We start from the raw sequence: 19,803 nt of genomic DNA on the forward strand, positions 1-19,803 counted from the left end.
GTACATGCAGTATTTACTAAGTGTTAATCAATAAAGCCAATCAAGTGTCTTATCCCAAGTTTGTTGTTATTAAACTCACCTGGACTCAAGAGAACCCTGTCACTTAGCATATAATACCAATAATATTTTTTATTATTGGTAATCAAATAACCAATTAACTGATTGACACATTGTTAATTACTGATTAACTAACACCACTTTGGAAAGTCTCAATTAAGGGCTGACCCAAATAAAGATAACATTTTAATTCTGTAACTACAAAGATGAAAGATCTCATCAAATATTAACAGAGGCACTGTTATACCTCTGCAAGCCACACTGGTTGGAGATGTTTAAAAAGGTCCTCAATTCCACATTCAGATGATTAGACATTAGGTTTGTTGCAAAGGCTCTTACTAAGCTAGCCTTTGGAGACAAGCACTGTAAAGGAAATAATACATACAAATAAAATAAGTTTAAAAAGTAGCAAACTAGAATGGATTTTGAGAAATATGACATGGAAGGGAATTAAATTATATGGTGTCATCATGCGAAAAGAACCATCTCCTTCCTATCCTTGTGGACTAATATTGTAACGTCTCTCTACCATTTTTACTTACTCGTTTCACGGAGTGATGCACGGGAGAAGCGGGTCACAAAACCTACGTGATATACAAGACGGCTATTCAGCTCGCTTTCTTCTGCAAAGGTGTTTTGTTTTTCAGGCACCACCAAAAAGATCAAGTCGTCATCTTTTGGATGAAGCTGTTTTGCCAGATCACTTTCCTGAATGTATGCTACCAGGAACAATGTAAAAATTAAGTGGGTACAGCCAGCTGTACTTGAGTAACCAATTATTCATTTATTGCAGGCACTTTGGAAATGTGAATCTAAGTTTTAAAATAGTTAAAAGTTACAGAAATGCAGACTTTGCAGTGTGCGCAGTGTGTGACCTGCCCAAGGCCAGAAGAGGAATTTATGCAAAAAGTAGAATTCAACATCAGGAGTTTCTGATTGTCAGTCTTGGACTCCAATCGACACATGAAGCAAAGCTAAAAGGCTATTTCATTCCCATCTCCTCAAAATAATTCTAAATGGGTGAGATCAGATATATTAAAATGTTTAGAAAACAGCTGGTATAGTCAGCAATTTAGAAGCATGAATTCCTTGCAAGAGGTATTTTTCATTGACATGTGTTCTGTATCTTTTTTCAAACAAAGGAAAAATCTTACAAGCCTGAGCATTCTAGATGTCACATGCAAACTGCTCCTACCTAATTAGGAGCAACAGTTGTACCATATCCAACTGGCACAATATGCTTTCTCTAGCTTGGCAATAAGGTATCTTTCTTTCTACGCATTTATATAAAGATCCTCACTGTATTTGTAGCTACCTTCAGATTTTACTGTAATCGCATTAATTTGAGCACTCAAATGTGTGCATCTCCTACTCCTATTTCCACCACTCAGTTTAAATTCATTAATTCAATTCACTGTATTTTTGCCAATTTTCCTAGATAACTTGGAGTTTTCATAAATACTCACCTGTAAAATCTGCTCGATTCAAATCAGCACAAAAGTTTTGTAAGTGCAAATGGTAACAGTTTTTCTCTCTTGTTTTCTGGTTTTCAATCCATTCCTGTGCAAGCTGCATGCAATGAAAGTGGAAGTTATATGATCATATTTTAGGAGGCTGTTTTTCATAAGGAAAAATTACATGTTTTAAAACTATGCCATAATTTGTCATGACTGGCAAATAGCACGAGTACTGAAGTGAACGGTCAGAAATGGAGTGAAACAGATGGTATGTTGCAGGTTAAGATAAAAAGTGACCTTCAAAATGAAACAAAATTTATATTTTTGCGTATATTATATAAGGAAGCCTGAAGGGATTTTTCTTCTCAGTCTGCTCCAAAAAGTTTTTGTTTTTACCTAAAAATATCAGGCATGTCAAATCTTATTTGCTCTGTTTTTAACTGAAGGGACAAGATGGGTGATAATTTTTATTGGACCAACTTTTGTTGCTGAAAGAGACAAGCTTTCAAGCTTACAGAGATCTTCCTTGATGGAAAGTGCACGGATACTAAATCTTTGGCAGAACAGTTTTCTACCAAGTGTTTGTTATACTGATGGTAAGGTTTTAAGCAGTTTGAAAGATCATTCCCCATATCAACTGGATCTTTTTTGCAAAGCGTCCTGATGTCAGAACCCTTGACTGGCATGATGTGTTTTTTCATGTAAAAAGACACTGACATTTTCACTCCAAAGCCTTTATAATACTCTACTAGCAGATATACCCAGTGTTGCTTGGGTCTGTAACTGAAGGAATTTCTTTAAAAATATATTATTTATAAATAAATAAATAAATAAATAAATAAATAAAATAGAAGTGTTATTTCAATGATTTTTTTTTCAAAAATGAAAGAAAATGAAGGCTGGAGAGAGGAGGCTGTCTAACAAATTTGGTGGCCCTAGCTCTTACTGTTTAGGAGGAGTTCAACAAATGGTCAAACACACAGGCAGACACACTCTAAAATATACATAGAGACTAGACAGATACACTAGAAGATTTACCCAGCATTGCTCAGCCCCAGCCCTCCCTCACTGCAGCAGCCTGAGGTCAGGTGAGAAGTGCCTCTCCCTGGCCTCTGCAGCTCCAGTGAGCACAGCCAGGGGAGGGGTGCATATCCCCCAGCTGGAGGACAGGCAGACACACAGACCAATTCTCAAATATATCTTAGATAGTTGTCCCTTTCTCCACTGCTGTCTCTTGCTGCCTCAATAGGGTTATCTGTCCTGGTCCCCATCTCTGGCTCCTTGCTTCCCCACTGTAGTCATTACACAGTCCCTGCTTTCCATCACTTTCCCTAATGCCCCCATGTGGTCATTATATAGCTGAACCCTCCTTTTTAGAAGCTGGACCCCTGTGAATCAGCTGTTCACAGCATTCCAGCTGTGGGAAAGAGGGAGGAGCAGGGACAGAGCACAAATCAGGCGATTGGCATGCTCCTCTGAAAGTGCTGGGAGGATGAGGAGGGGGAGCAGGTAAATGCAGAGCTCCAGTGCCCCGGTGCATGATAGGCACATGGGGGAGTCAAACAAGGGAGCCACAGAGCCACAAGTGGAACCCCAGTGGGACACAGGCTGCTGCAACCGACCCATCATTCTGGTTGCCCATCCCTGGTGTAGTAACAGTGCTCATGGGCTATCATTTTATTGTGCAGTAAATTAATTTATAACATTTTAAGCTCTTTAACCCTCTCCTTCCCACAGAGATGTAGAAAAGATTTTTTTTTAAATCAAGGTACATAAGAACCTAAGAATGGCCGTACTAGGTCGGACCAAAGGTCCATCTAGCCCAGTAGCCTGTCTGCCGACAGTGGCCAGCACCAGGTGCCCTGGAGGGGGTGGACCGAAGACAATGATCAAGTGATTTGTCTCCTGCCATCCTTCTCCAGCCTCTGACAAACAGAGGCCAGGGACACCATTTCTATCCCCTGGCTAATAGCCTTTTATGGACCCAATCTTCATGAAATTATCTAGCTTCTCTTTAAACTCTGTTATAGTCCTAGTCTTCACAGCCTCCTCTGGCAAGGAGTTCCACAGGTTGACGATGCGCTGTGTGAAGAACTTTCTTTTATTAGTTTTAAATCTGCTACCCATTAATGTTAAGATTAGAAGGAATCTAGCACTTTTTAGCTCTTTCTAAACTTTTCTGTGGTCAATGAAAAACAGAAATGTCAAGTGGCAACAGTTTCATAAAAAGACAGATAAGTTACTTACCGTTTCAAAGGCATTTAACATCAGCAAAGGGAAAAACGTATTAAAATAGTCATTGTATCCCTGAAATTTGACAGGAACAGAGACCATAATTGATTGAAGAAGGTTATGTGGAAGTCCAAACTGGCTGAAACTAGCAAACATTTCATAGCTCCATTTCAGGATCTCTGTAACAAAAATACTATGATCACGCTGCTGAGCAACAAGAGCATTTGCTTGTGGAAAGGAAGGAAAACTTCTTTCTTGCCCTGACTGAGCCCCTGAGGCAAACCTCTTGGGAAGACTTGAAGTACTGTTTGTTTGCATGTTCTGGGGCCGAAGAACATTGCTGGAACTCCGGGGCCGAAGACTACCACTGGAAGTTGGGACCCTGACTATCTGGTTCTCTGATGATACAGGGTTTGGATTCCCTAGCTTGGACAAAGTGGGTTTTACCAAATTTGACTTAGCTTTTGAGTGCTCTGAAATATTTTCAATGTCCTTGGTGAGGCTGGCATTCCGTGAAGAGCTTTTTGAGCTGAAAGTTTTAGTAGTAGAAGGTTTTTCAGATTTAGGAGGTGGCAAATTTGGCTTGACAAAGAAATGATCTGAAGCATCAGTAGCAAAATGCTTACTACAGTACTCCCCTGTCTTTTCCACGTGTTCTGTACAATTTTTGTACTTACACTTTACAATACTTAAGGATTCATTCTGCAGTGGACATTCAGCAGTATCTAATTCCATGTCTACTGGCTCTTTTTCACTAGTTATTACATCATCTTCAACATTTTCCATCTGAGAACACATTTCCATATCCACAGGATCTAACTGAGTTAAAAATAAATCATCTTCATCGCTGTTTTCATTTAATTTAGGCGTGCTCTCTTTCAAAGTTGTCCCCTCAAAGTTAAATTTAGATGAGGAAACTAGGGGAACAACACATTCTCTCTCTGCAGGTTTATTTTTGCCATCTCCACTTAAAGATGAAGACAAACATGATTCAGTCTGTAACACAGAAACTGCCATATTGTTTTCTTCAATTATGTTAGATTCATTAGAATCAGGTGTAGCCATTTTATTAATGTGTGTAGTTTGGACTTCCTCTCTCTCAGATGAAAAGCTCTCTCTCACTTTTTTTCCATCATTGCTTAATGGACAGCATAACTGCTTGGCTATCCTCTCTTTTTGTTTTTCACTGGTTCTGGCAGCACATGCTGGATCAAAAGCCACAGGCTGTTGTATAGAATGCTTTGGATCAGACTTTTTAGTCATTTTTTTGCTTCTGCCCTCAGAACTTCCTATCCGATTTTTCTCTCCCCCCGCTTGTTTGGGTCTTATCTGCCTTAAAAATTGAAGATCTTGGCAGGCTAACATTTTTCTATTATGTTTTACAACTAGATTTTGTGGAGCGATTAATTTAGTTTTTTGTTTCTGTAGAGTCTGAACCGCTCCAGCAGCTTTACCATAGCTACGCAACTCAGCCAAACTATCTAAGGATCGTTGGGATAACTCAAATGCTTTGCGAGGGGCCTTTTTTAGACCAAGTTTTACCACAGTTAAAGTTGGTTCAGGACACTGGCGAACTTTCTTTGGAGGTACTACAGCAGGGGTTGACCTGCAAGGCTCAGTATTTTTAGAACTCATCTGAGGAAATTTTTTGCTTTGTAGAGTTTTAAGGCTTATTCTTCTGGGACTTCTAAGGGCAATTCTTACCAACTTGGATTTTGCTAAGCTTTTGCCAGGACTTAAAGTGCTTTTTTTACCAGCCAACTTTGAAGTTAAAGATATGCTGGATGTAGATGCTCTGGGTTCCATGAAGCCTGTGTTTTTGGCTTGGTCTTCAGCAACAGCATCTGGCGGAATAAAATTCTCAGACTGATCAACTACATTTCCTTTAATAGCAGGCTCTTGAAAAGTTGCCTCAGATTTTATGTCAGCTTTATTAACATTTTTAAGAGACAGAGAATCTACCTGCTTTTCAACAACCTCCGCTGCTTTTTCAATTACATCATCACTGATGTAATCCGTATCATAACCCCAGTCATTTGTAAGATCTGTCAACTGAAAACTATTTGAAGCACAGTTACTTGCTGAAGTCAAGTTAGAGTCTTGTTCCTGTGCCTGATTCACTTCCTCATCATTTATCTGAGAATCTTGCCAAACTGAAAAGACATCATCTTCAGTTTCAAACTCAAAATACTGAGAATTATATTCCTCACATGGCAACGGGGAACTAGGAGTCTTCAAATGCTCTTTTTTGTTCACACTATCAGCAACACAACCAGATGTTAAATGTTCTTTTTCTGGTTGCACATGTTCATCTTTTTTTATTGGTTTCTTATTATCCAACTTTTTTTCCTCGTCAGAAGAGGAATCTGAAATGACAATGACTTCATTGTTGGGACAATCTGTTTCAGAAGAGGACTCATTACTTTGACCCTTTGTGGATGATCTAACAGCACCTTTTACTTTCCTTTTAATATCACACTGACGTATTGAGGATTCTTGGCTTAAATCAACAGGAAAATTGACGTCTTTGGCATAAGCAGCTAGTGATAATTTATTGAGACTTCCATCAATCTGACCATCTGTTATGGGGCTAGCTCCACATTTTTGTATCAAATGATATGCAATTGCTGTATTATCTTCACTATTTCTTTTTTCTTCTGAATCACTTTCTTTTTTAAAATATCTTGAAAAATCTAACAGTCTGTCAGTTGATTCATGCTTAATCAAGAGTGGACTGATTAGAGAAGCATTCCTGGGTATCTCCCCTTTATTTTCAGAATTAGGTGGAATGTTAAAATGTGCTGATATTTCACCTGTGTGTGGTATGCTCACTTTCTGATCATTGTGGTTCTCTCTGTTTGGGCATAAACTGCTAGACTGCCCTTGACCCAGTATCTCTGTGTTAAGGTCTTTATTCAGTAGAGGCTTTGGTAAAGCACTTGATTTTCCTGAAAGGGATTTCCTTTTCTTTAAAGAACGTCTAATCGTAGCAAGGGGGATATTATCGTCTTCACCACCACTTTCGCTTTCTTCCAAACCAAATTCTTTTTTAAAGGAATTTGAATAATCTACCATGGTGTCATTTGATTCCTGCTTAAGAGAGAGCAGCTTGATTTGAGTACTGTTCATGCTTTTCTCTTGTTTATTTTCAGAACTATTTGAAGTATTAAAGTTAACTGAGGTTTCACCTTCACTCAAAATATTCATTTCCTGATTTCTGTTGCCATCATTACGCGTATATAGATTCTCAGATTGAGGCTGTAGTTGGTCTACTTCTGAATTTGAAGCTGACTGCTTCATTAATTGAAGTAGTTTTGTGGTCCAATCAGCTTTCCGTGCCTTGGTCTTCAAATTTGTTATTTTATCATCATCTGTCTTAAACTTTGAGCAGGAATTAGGGGATCTACTTCCATCTTTTCCATTTGAGTTGTAAATGTCTTCAACAGAACTGAAACAAGCCTGGGTACTCAGACACTCTGACATCCTCAGTTCTGTTTCGTCTCTCTCCAATATAGCACAACTTTTGAAATCAGAGACTTGAGGACTTGTATTGAAGCACTGTTTAAGTAAGGAGCTATTCTTATTTTGGTTCCCCTGCAGTTGGGGATTGTTTCCATTTGTATGGGTATCCTTGTGTATTTTTGTTGCTTCTGAACTATCAGGATGTTCACATTCTTGAAATGGACGAACACAAGCTTCTTTTTTAATATTTGTCAAAAGGCAATCTGCGGTTACACCTAATTTTGTATTGTTAAAAGACATTTCCCTACATTCCTCTTCCCATATATCTCTTCCTCCAGGCGAAGGACTATCTTGACAAACCTCATCTCTGCCAGATGCTGAAGAAAATGGTGGACTGAGGCTATTCATCTGACATCTGGCATTGACTGTTCCTTTCTCTTGCTTTACAGGACCCATGAGCAAATTTGTACCTACCACACTGTTTTCCACAGGTATGGAAGCATTGGATGATCTGTCCTTTATATTTTTTATTACGTGCTTTAAACATATCTGCAAGTCTTGGGTTTCCCGGATGCTCAGTTGCCAACCCAGAGATAAGTTTCCACGCAAAAGCAGATTGAGTTTATCTAGAAACTGCTTGCAAACAGTTTGTTGTCCTAACTGGTAGCCTTCTCGAAGAAGGCTACGTATCAACTGCACGCAAGCATGCTGTACCGAGTTAAAAGCCTGTGAAGATATTGCTGCTGAAACTCTGGAACAGTTTCCAGGTGCTTTTTCAAAGCTGCGAGTAAATGCAATGGCTGGAAGTTTAGCACATTTCACTACTGCTTCCACCCATTCCTGAGAACTAACCCACAGCAAATGCAGGCACTTTTTATTTCTGTGTAGCTCAACAACTGACACCAAGATCAGGATGAAAAATTCAGAAACTTTGTCACACTGCTGGACACTTTCGCTGAGAAAGCCTTTGATTTCTGAGCACAGATGGTGGATGACTTCTACTATATAAGCCACGCCCAAGTCCTTGAGGTCCATTAGGGACTGAACAAAAGGGATAAACCATAGAAATGTGCTGTTATGGACACGCATATCTTGGCCAATATCAGACTGGAGCACATTAGCTAACGTCTGCATATCTTCATACATGTTGGGGCAATAATCTGGACAAATGGCCGTCTTCCATCCAGTATCCTGAAACAGAAAATGACAAATCACCTATCCATGAGGTATTTAACACAATATCACTTTTATTATTAATTTGGATTGCTTTGATTTACTATATAATATTTTATCAGAAAGTTTATTTTAGCTTGCACCTCTACAAATAGTGTTTATTTACTATTTACAGGCACTGGGGGGAGGGATAGCTCAGTGGTTTGAGCATTGGCCTGCTAAATCCAGGGTTGTGAGTTCAATCCTTGTGGAGGCCATTTAGGGATTTGGGACAAAAATTTGTCAGGGATGGTACTTGGTCCTGCTGTGAAAGCAGGGGACGGGACTCAATGACCTTGCAAGGTCCCTTCCAGTTCTAGGAGATAGGCAATCTCCATTAATCTTTCAAAAAAAGCAAATATGATTCTAGGTTGTATCAACAGGTGTGTTGTAAGCAAAACTCGTGAAGTCATTCTGCCGCTCTACTTGCACTAGTTAGGCCTCAGCTGGAGTACTGTGTCCAGTTCTGGGCGCCACATTTCAAGAAAGATGTGGAGAAAATGGAAAGGGTACAGAGAAGAGCGACAAGAATGATTAAAGGTTTAGAGAACATGACCTATGAAGCCAGGCTTCATGAACTGGGCTTGTTTCGTTTGGAAAAAAGAAGATTAAGGGGGGACATGATAGTGGTTTTCAAATATCTAAAAGGGTGTCACAAGGAGGAAGGAGAAAATTTGTTCTTCTTGGTTTCTGAGGACAGGACAAGGAGTAATGGGCTTAAAGTGCAGCAGGGGAGGTTTAGATTGGACATTAGGAAAAAATTCCTAACTGTCAGGGTGGTCAAATATTGGAATAAATTGCCAAGGGAGGTGGTGGAATCTCCCTCTCTGGAGATATTTAAGAACGGGTTAGATAGACATCTGTCAGGGGTGGTGTAGACGGAGCTTGGTCCTGCCTTGAGGGCGGGGGGCTGGACTCGATGACCTCTCGAGGTCCCTTCCAGTCCTATGATTCTATGACTGACTTACAGTTCAGTTGCACCCTAGAAATCAGTCACTAACCATTTTATCTCTACAGCCTAAACAAGGCCAGACGCTATAATACACATTCTCTTCCAATTCCCAAGAAATAAACCGTAAGATTAAAATACTGAAAACATTTCACATACAGTCATTTAAAAAAAAAAATCAAAGCACTAGTCACAGTAAGCAAACGTAAGTTTCGATCTCAAAGGGTCAAATGTATTTTATTTTAAAAATTTTGAGACTTTGCACTATTCTGATCTCAGATACACATTGCACTTTTCCTTTAGGGACAAAATTTAAGTGACAGGTATGATACAAATGTTTCTTATGAAAATAAACAGTTAAAATAATAATTTATACATGACTCCAAAGTATTTAGTTGATCAATCATTTAATGACATGTCACTTCAATGATTTGAAGTTTAAAAATATCTACAAACCAACAAAAAGTATCTAAAAGGGACACTGACAAATAAAAGTCTAGGAAACTTAAAAATGGGTTAAAAGTATTTTTCAAGTACAAACACTTGTCCTCCTTGGTCCCCTGCCAATTTTTTTAACCACCACACAAGCCCATTTTGTAAAATGTTTCTTTCACCCTCCTTGCTTTATAAAAGATCCACCCAAACAAGAAGAAAAATGACTGACTAGTCAGAGTAGACAATGTCTGAATAGAGACAAACTTCAATGAAGTGCACACTAACTACAAATAGAGAAAAATAATCTGAAAAGAAGCCTACCCAAGAACACTAAGTATGATTTAAAAGTTGACAGCATCCTTTAATAAAGGAATCAGAAAACTAGAGAAAAATAAATAAAAAGCCTTTTTTATTATTATTATTAGTTACCTTTTTGGGCTTTTCTGTATTGTAATTATACACAATCTGACTGCAAGTAAACATGTCCTCCTCATAGTTTGACTCTGGTTCAGATTTAGTCCTAAAGACAAGAAATACAAGTTGATCCCAGTCATATGAAAACTATTCACAAACTAAGTGAACTAAAAGTCAGGGAGCAGACTGTTCAGTTTTAATAGTCTAATTTATCCACTTCACTCGTTAAAAATAGTGAAAAAATACTGAACAGTTTCACTTACTAGTTTTCTTTCAGTAGGACAATGCAGCAATTTTGGCTTGTAGACCACCAAAGAAGATTGTTTAAATCATACATGCCCCACCTAATCTCCACTTTTTGAAGAATGTTTTATGGAAAGGGTTTAAGATTTTGAGAAAAAGGTTTATAAAGCCTAAATCTGGGGCTAAATAGCCTGTTAGTACCCCCTTAAACAACTGCGTACAATAAAGCCCAACCCACCACATTTCTCTACACAGAGAAATGCATTCCAAATTCCTATGAACAGGGAATCCATTTCCACAACCTGACAGCTGTTTACTAAAATATTACTTTTGCATTGAATAAGTGGCTTAACTAGGTTTGTTGGTTGCTTAATTTTGAATGTCTAATACCTAGCTGCTCTTAAAAGATGTCTCAAACTTCAACTGTAAATTTACCACAAATTGTAAATCTGTAAATACCAAAAGCTTCCAGAAGGCATTTGATGCCTACTATCTGTTTTGAAACACTTCCCCTAAGAAGCTTGACATATGTTAAGTTTTTAAACATGCTTTTGTGGGTTGTTTTACCATCTCTAGTGGAAGGGTTAAAAAATATTAAAAAATAACTAAAAATGGAAAGACCCTTGATGAGATTTATTTGAAGCTGATAAGAAATATTCAGAAGACTTTACATACGATTTGCCAGTAAGTTAAAAGTTTACAACTATGCTTTTTGTTGTTTTTTGTTGTTTCATTTGTGGGGTTGCCAACTTTCAAGGTATCGGGGTGTTTCTCTGAAAGCTGCAGCTCAACTCTCGTGTTTACATGCAAATCTCAGTGTTAGTTTCTAGCTCACATGGCTGCAAAGAAAATCTTGAAAACATGAATCAAAAGATTCAAAAACCAGAATGCAAAGAGAATACAGCATTTATTATTTTGTAAAAAATCGTAAGTTTTAGCCAATTTTACAATGGGGAAGAGTGGGGGACAGGGAGATGTCTCATTTTTTAATCACTCAGGGTTGCTAATGCTGCACTTACTTTATTTTATTCCTTGCCCTTTTCTCAACACCTATAATAGCACTGAGGTCAGGGCTAGGAGCTATCAAAGCTATATTTTTAAAAACTGGAACTTACCTCCTTGAACTATTGCGTATATTTTTTATTTCGTTGTTGTAACTGACATTGTTGATAATGGTTTGAAAGGCCTGGACTGGATCGATGAGTTGACCCCACACTTTAGACCCAAGCTGATCCAATATCACCATGAAACAATGCAAGGCTGGCCAGAAGGGATCAGTGCTTTCATCTGAAATGTAACAGTTTATGATCATGACAAGTTTAGGGGGAAGTGTCCGATGTTTTCTTACAGCCAGTTGAATACAAAAGTAGGGATGTTAACGAGTAGTCGACGGCTCGACTACCCAATAAACATAAGCTTATCGGGTAGTCGAGTGGAGTACTTGACTACTCGTTTCCCACCCCCTTGCTTCCTCTGTATGAGAGGCAGCAAGGGGAAGCGAACAGGAGCCAGTGCTGGTGGGAGCTGGCTTAAAAGACAGTTTCCCCCCACCCTGCCCAGTACCGTCTCTTCAGTGGCACCTCCTCCCCCCTCACCCACTGCCTCTATCAGAGGTAGCAGGAGAGGGATAGGGGAGGCTGGCTCCTGGCAGCCCCAAGCTGCCCCTATTGATGGCGGCTGGGGCTGGCCAGAGATGCCATACCTCTGCATTTTAAATGTAGTAAGAGCTCCGGGAGCTACCCCCGCTGAGGCTCTGCAGAGCAGCCCCTTATCGACTAATCGTGTAATAGTCGATTGTATACTACATGAATTGCCAGATAATCACAATTTAACATCCTTAATACAAAGTGAACTTAATTCTGCATTTCAATGCTTTTAGTAGTTTAAAACCAAAGGAAAAGCTATGTAAGACTTTAAAGACTAACAAGATGGTTTAATAGGTGATGAGCTTTCATAGGCCAGACCCACTTCCTCAGATCATATTCTGGAAGGGAATTGGCATGACCACATATACCAAAGGAATACATTGAAAAAAGTGAACACATTAAAAAAAAGTGAACATTGAAACAAAGATAAATTGTTTTTTAAAAAATGCTCCATTTTGAGTGGCCGGCACACAGTAACTCATTCTCTGCATTTCATTCTAGTTCCACTAAGGGAGCTGTTAAGAATCAGAATCTGAGACACCCACACTCATTTTAACAGTCTCCAAAATATCATTAGATGGTATTTTTCGCACCTTAAAATGAGTGTAGCTCAATCAGATTCTCTTTTTCCACAGTAACAGAATTGAAGAATATTGTTGGACCTTAGAAAATAATTCCTAATTGTCGGTGTGGTTAACCACTGGAATAAATTGCCTAGGGAGCTTATGGAATCTCTATCATTGAAGATTTTTAAGAGCAGGTTAGACAAACACCTGACAGGGATAGTCTACCTGGTGCTTGGTCCGGACATGAGTTGACTTCAACTCTCGAGTTTCCTTCTAGTTCTATGTTTCTACGAATTTGTAAACAGCTTAAGATAAATTACAGATATCAGCTAAAGAAAATGAAGCTTAAATCCGCCATAGATGTCAATTTGCTAAAACTTCACTAATTCAAGAAATCAGTGAAATTTGTAGAAGAACTAAATTTTTTTAAAACTCACGTATTAAAAACTAGAATACTGGAATTATCAATAAGAATAAAAGACGCCACTATTAAAGATATACCTTTGTTACTTGACAAACTATTTTATTATAAATTTACTCTTCCAATAAAAAACTTGATTGCAAACAGGATTCTTTGCAGAAATCCAATACCATAATTATCTCCTTTAGTTCTAATGATACTAAAGCTCAATTTCCCTAACGTGATTAAAGTGAAAAAAATTATATTCAGGATATTGTTTCCATTTTTCCAATTGTAACAGATAGCCCACAGATGTAGCCCCCATAACACTAACAAGTGGGTGCAGAACACAATAATTTAAAAATAATTACATTACTGTATATTGATATTAAGGCACCCGTTTTTTTAACCCCAGAAGACTAGCACTAATTTTTTATGGTAAAAAATGTATTTATCATCACTGACAAAGCAAAACAATTTTAGATGTTTATATGCTATTAGTTCAGGAAAAAGAGGAGAGGATCCTCATATATACAGAATACATTTGCCACAGTTTTACTATTTTAACTTTTCCTTCTCCTCTGTTTTTGTTGCTTCTTCATCTAGATGATATTCTATTTTAATTGGCAACTATTGATGGGGGATTTCCTTGTAAAGCTCATTCAGATCTGAGATAATGTTATAATTTTCTTGTATATGTGCTGTTCTTTCTTCATATAAGATTATAAAATTTTTGTTTAATGAAAATATTGCACTTAAAGAGCCAATCTTTTTCTTCTTGTATTACAAAAACCAATGTATAAGTAATTAAAGTATCCCACTCTCAGAAAAAGGATCTAAAAAATAATTAGCAGGAACTACAAAGTTTGAAATGTTACCTTTGCAAATTAAAATAGTTACTACCAGTGTTCCCTCTAAGATTTTCAATCCATGAGCGAAGTGAGTTTTGTCTAATGCTCCAATATTGAGCTCAAGTGCACTTGTTTGGATATGTGCCACTAAGCCACATGTGCTACACGCTACAGGGTACAATTTGAGGTTTTGTGTTTAGCACTGGCTTATAATCTGAAATCTAAATAGGACACTTCAGCCCCTAATTTTTATAAGGGGGATTTTGAACATGGTTGTAAAAATTTTATTCTGCATAAAAACCTGCAATAAATAAAATCAGCCTATAATTTTGATACCCGCCAAAGCTGCAGTATCTTGGGCTTTTTAAAAATAGGATAATAGTTAACGTGATGGAAAAGATGACAACATTTCAAACACTTTGTGTTTCAACTAGAGCAGGGATATGGAATTTCACTTTTGTGAAAATGTTGAGCTTTTGAAAAAAAATTATTCTGAATGTGCCTGGTTTCTGTCAAAATCACAAAAGTCCTATTTAGGGCAAAAGGTTTTAACAGCTGTGGAGGTAAAAATGTAGGGTGCCTGGGCATCTGCCACCATGCAGCCACACTGTTGCATAGCTCTGCTTTGAAGGTTGGTGGAGTTAAAATTTGCTCTGCGTACCCGCACAAACACGCAGCTTAGAGAGAACCCTGGTTACTATATATTATAAGCTTTCTATTCAATAAATTGTAATCAGGAGAATATGGAAATTCAGCTTTCAGGAAATGTAAAAACAATCCTGGAAGACAGACTTCTTCCCTTTTAGGATTCAAGAGCCAGAATATACACCACACAGAAAAAATTGCACTCTCTCAAGTGGAAATCAACCAGTAATTGGACGAAAAAGTTTACCCTCACCTTATGCTTTACATATGGCTCCATAAAGCCACAAGGGGCACTTTTTCTCCACTATTCAAAATCCCTTTGAACCTCATTTTATAGTGTTTGTCTCAAAATATGTCCAAATATTATTCTTCACCTCAGGGAAGGAATGAAATGTCAAAGTCTAAGAAAACCTTCTACTCCAAAAAATACTTTGACAGAAGTAGTAAGTTTTATTAGGAATGATATCACAACCAGAATACGACAGTTCATAATCCATTTTTAATCTCTATTTCTCATTGCCTCATCAGTTAAAATTAGTTACCATCTGTTTGTTTCTCCATGGTGTGAAGTATAGACTGCATGAAATCATTCTGTTTATCTGGACCCAGTAACAAAGAATCCATAGTTTGTTCTTCCAGCACTGTTAGTAACATACAGATACCTGCAATGAAAGCAATCTGTCTTTACACTTGTGTATGAGATTTTTTTTTTTTTTAAGTTTTGGCAACCCTATGTCATACTGTGTTCCAAAGCTCACTGCAACAAAAACTCAGAGGAAATTATCAGCATCAGAGAAACCTGAAGTGGATGAATTTAAATAAGCTTCTGAGTCTCTTGGACAGACAGAGTTAGAATTCTTCTATTTGACAAATCCCAAGAACTTTGATTGTGTTGACCTCATAGGCTTGAGACAAGATCCAAGAAAAATTCACTGAAAATTAAACACCTTTAACTTTGAATATTTTTATGAAGAATGTGGATATACCTGTGGGTTTGGTGGTTACTTGTATTGCTGGCTAAAAGGTAACTAAAGGTTAAATCCTGCATCAACCTAAAACAATAGCTGTAGACAGAATTCAATTGCCTGGACAATATCATGAATCTAATGTAAGGATAGGGAACCCAGATCCGTGCATTGATCCAGTCTGTGAGGCTCAGGGCTTCTCCATCACCTCACTTCCCATGGCAGGGAGAGCTGGCTCTAGAACTCCAGTCACAAGGGTCTGCACTCCCTGCTCCTCCCATCGTTTCATGGCTGGAGCTCCCCAATGAGAGGAGGGGGGAGGGGGAAGTGCCTCACGGGTCAGATCAAGGCAAGCTGCAGGCTGCATCCAGCCCATGGGCTCTGCCTAGCAAGGGGAAGTGGCTCTGCGCTCTGCTGTTCTCCACCCATTCAGCTGGGGGGAATGACAGCTCAGGAAAGCTCTGTCCCTGTGCTCACCTGGAGGCTCCATCCTCGTAGTTCCTTGGAAATCATGGCCAATGGGAGCAGAGGAGGGCAATGCCTGCAAGCGCAGGGTGGCACAGACCCACTTGTGCCCCTCCCAGATGCTGCACCAGGTAGGCACCCCAATCCTTTGCCTCCTCCCACACAGACCCTGCAACCCAGCTCACTCCTGCACCCTACCTCCAACACAGACCCCATACCTCCACCTCCCAGCTTGCTCCCTGCCAGCCCCTCCTGCACACTGAACCACTCATTTTTGACCCTGCCAAAGAGCCTAGGAAGGCTCCACAAAATCTACGAGTCCTGGGCTACCAGAAGAGTTATTCCATCCTGAGAGTAAGCCCAGAGCCTCAGCACTGTTGTGAGGCTGGAGCACAAGAGGTGTGAGGGGAATGTATCCCCCTTATTTTATTTTTTTCGGCTTCTCAGATCAGTAAGGGTTTTGGGGGGGGGGTTGGGGTTTTTTTTTTTTTTTTTTTTACTTCTCACTTCTGTGTAGCCCCCTACTGATTTTTCTGCAGATCAGTTGGCCCTAAAAAGGTTCCCCACTGCTGATTTAATGGATGACGGTGTCTCCAAACCCGTCCTAGAGAAGTGAAGAAGCCAGTTTGATCAAATGTAGGAGACCTGTGGAGATCATTTAGTGGGAACTTTCAAACAAACATTTGAAATGGATAAAGGACAACTTGTATGCTGAGGGGGAGACACCTTATGGGATTTAGACTGTCAGAGAGGCAGCACCAGCTACAGAATAACCACCTTTTTTACAGCGCTCTAATGCTTGACTGGTGTCTGGGCTAAGGGGAAACTACTTTAACTAGTAAGGGAAAGCTATGATTGAGTAAGGAAACGCGTGTACAGATTTTTTTTTTTTTAAAGCCTTCTGTTTATGCTTGCAATGTTAAGAATAAACAAATCATACTCTGTTTTGAGCAAGCTGTTCTCTGTTGCTGTTCTCTGTTTACCACCTGATCCAATTCCTGGAGAGGATTCACTAGCAAGAGTAAAATCCAGTTGGATTTGTTGGAGGGAATATGCTTGAGAAATAAGAAGCATTATAACATGGAAGTCCAGTTAGACTTGGGATGATTTCATAAGATTCCACACAGAGAAGAGCGTAGGGGTTGAATCCCTCTACTGAGAGAATACTCACCTAGCCAGTAATTTTTATAGTTGGTGGTATCATATAAATGGGACGGCAGAAGAATGAGTTTCCCCTTCTCAATCATTGAAGAACTATAAATATCAGGACTGTCAAACAGCCCCAACTCAATTACTTTAAACAAGCAAGTCAACACTTCCTGTAAGTCATAGTAATCATCCCTGTCGACTTTTCCTAAGTTTCTTGCAGTCAGAATGGCCCATCGACGAATCTACAGAATAAATAGAAGGAATACAAAGAGGAACCACAGAAAAAGCTCTGAGTTTTGCAGTCATATTCCTAATAAAATGTAGCAAAATTCATTTGTACTGCTGGCAAGTTCTTGAAAGTGAGAATCAAGTATTCTTCCAGCATAAAAAAAGTTCTCCCATGCATATTATAAACTTTGTGAAATGCAATCTAAAAAATAAAAATAAAAAGTTAAGAAAGCACATATTCAAGGGCAAAAACTCACTGGAGGCATGGACTTGTTTGATATCTTTGAAACTGATCCACATTTAAAACAGGCATATCAAAGAACAGCAGCCATAAGTTAGGCATCCTTCACATACAGCATTATGTACTTATCACCTAGCCAGAATCCATCTTTGGATAAATTTTGTTGTCAAATTATAAAATATATCATCTATGCATTTCTCAGGACCAGCTTACGCACCAATTTGAATGGCAGAATTTTCAATGGGTGGCCTAAGGAAATGCCTGAAGAGCTACATTCACACAAGCTCTCACACTTTGTCAAATAAAATCTGGACCCATAATTAGACCCAGTATCAAATAACTTGAAAAAAAAAGATAAATACTCATCTCTTCCTATAGAATAAAAAGAATATGAAGATGAATATCCTGCCTAGACTACTATAAACCCTTATCTCCATCCTGATCTGTACACCCAAGGTTGCTTTACCAGATCAAACTACTCACTGGCTTTTTCTGAGGTGAGGTAAAAAGGACATTCTGTCCCCACCTCAATCTTGAAGTGTACTATGAATCCTTCATGATACACAGCAGGCGGCCCTTCAGTGGTACCAGTGGTTAGATAGGGCTGGGCAATTTTTGAGCAGAAGCCACTTCAAAAAATTTTCAAGTGGTTGCTGGCCACCCCAGAAGGGGCAGAGCCTTCAAATAGCAGGAGTTTAAAGAGCTCGTGCCTGCCCTGCAGCTCCCAGGCATCTCGTTAGCAGGGAACGGGAGCTGCAAGCCCTTTCAATTCCTGCTATTGAAAGGGCTTGCTGCTCCTGGCCTCGCTGCTAGCATGTTGCCTGGGAACTGGGGACACTAGAGCCTTTTCAATTGCTTCCATTTAAAGGACTTGCAACCTCCCCGGGCTATTGTCTGATAGCCATGGGGAAGGAGCAAGTCCTTTAAACAGAAGCAGTTGAAAGGGCTTGCAAGTTCCTGGCTCCCAGGCAACAGGCTAGCGTGGGGCCAGGAGCTGCAAATCCTTTCAACTGCTTCTATTTAAAGGGCTTGTACTTGTCAGATGGTTGCCAGGCAATGCAGCTGCCTGGCAGGTGTGTGAAGCCTTTAAATAGAAGTAGTTAAAAGGGTTTGCAGCTACCAGCATTGCTAGCGTGTTGCCAGGCAGCTGGGACGTGCAAGCCCTTTTAACTGCTTCTATTTAAAAGGGTTTGTGCCTGACAGACGAGGGGAAGGCGCGAGCCCTTTAAATAGAGGCAGTTAAAAGAGTTCACACATCTCTGACTTCCAGGCAACGCACTAGGGGTGGGACCTGGAACTGCCAAGCGGGCCAGATCAAAGCCTTTGGTGGGCTGGATCCAGCCTGCTGAGAGGCTTTTGCCCACCCCTGGCTTAGATCCTAAGATCTGCCACTCCTCAGTCCTTCCCCCAGCTATTGAAGCTGCCAGGAAGATGAGGGTAGATCTAGTCGGGGTCCTGCACTTTCACACTATGCTGTACAAGAGGCAGTTTTATAGGATAATCAGTCACCCTGCAGAGTTAAGCAGATGATGTCAAGGGAGTAAATGAAGAGGGGCACTCTCACACTCATCGAACTCTGCACCAATTCCTTCCATAGGTCTTTTTTGGCTTTGCAATGCTAATTGGCTTGTGAAAGTCACCATTTTTATAATACCTGTGACCTTCAAAACAGATGCAGTTGGTATCCCAGAGATTATTTAAGGGAGTGGGTTCAAAAAGAGATAAGCTACTGTCATCTACTACATTATGAAAGTCACCAAGGTCTGCTTCAAACGAGAACATATGGCACAGAGTTCTCCCATTGTGATGGTCTAGGGTTAAAATCTCCTCCTCAGACCTTATTTAGTTACATACAACTATAAATATTGTCTAGCCTTCATTGGTCTCTTAACAGAATGACGACAACTAAAATAAAGGACAACTATGCCTGCTGATGCTATGTCACTACATCATCCTCTCCTGCTCTCGCTGAGCCCCCTGCTGGCATGTGTGCTGTAGTAGCGCTATAGCCGAGAGGAGATTCTGGGACAGGTCAAAGTACCCAGCCCTGGCAATGACGCTTGGAAGGGGCTGCAGGTCTCAACTGCTTGGGCACCCAAATGCAATGGTAAGTGAATTATTGGGTGAGCCCAGAGCCTGTGGAGCATCAAGGATACTGACAGGAAGAAGGGTAGTTCTTGTGCAGT

The 19,803-nt window shown here is 39.6% G+C and overlaps 1 protein-coding gene across 1 annotated transcript in view; it reads right to left on the minus strand.

The window, feature by feature from the left end:
* Nucleotides 1–19,803, minus strand: part of SETX (senataxin) — a 58,245-nt gene that overhangs the window by 27,434 nt on the left and 11,008 nt on the right. The window contains exons 5-11 of the mRNA XM_075905822.2: nucleotides 17,171–17,390; nucleotides 15,112–15,231; nucleotides 11,577–11,748; nucleotides 10,234–10,324; nucleotides 3,762–8,399; nucleotides 1,524–1,626; nucleotides 600–776 (exon numbers count right to left, since the gene is read on the minus strand). Coding sequence (XP_075761937.2) covers nucleotides 600–776; nucleotides 1,524–1,626; nucleotides 3,762–8,399; nucleotides 10,234–10,324; nucleotides 11,577–11,748; nucleotides 15,112–15,231; nucleotides 17,171–17,390 — 5,521 coding nt within the window. The remainder of the gene's footprint in view (nucleotides 1–599; nucleotides 777–1,523; nucleotides 1,627–3,761; nucleotides 8,400–10,233; nucleotides 10,325–11,576; nucleotides 11,749–15,111; nucleotides 15,232–17,170; nucleotides 17,391–19,803) is intronic.

Source organism: Pelodiscus sinensis, chromosome 23 (genome assembly GCF_052426305.1).
Source record: "Pelodiscus sinensis isolate ZL-2025 chromosome 23, ASM5242630v1, whole genome shotgun sequence".
Classification (NCBI taxonomy): domain Eukaryota; kingdom Metazoa; phylum Chordata; order Testudines; family Trionychidae; genus Pelodiscus; species Pelodiscus sinensis.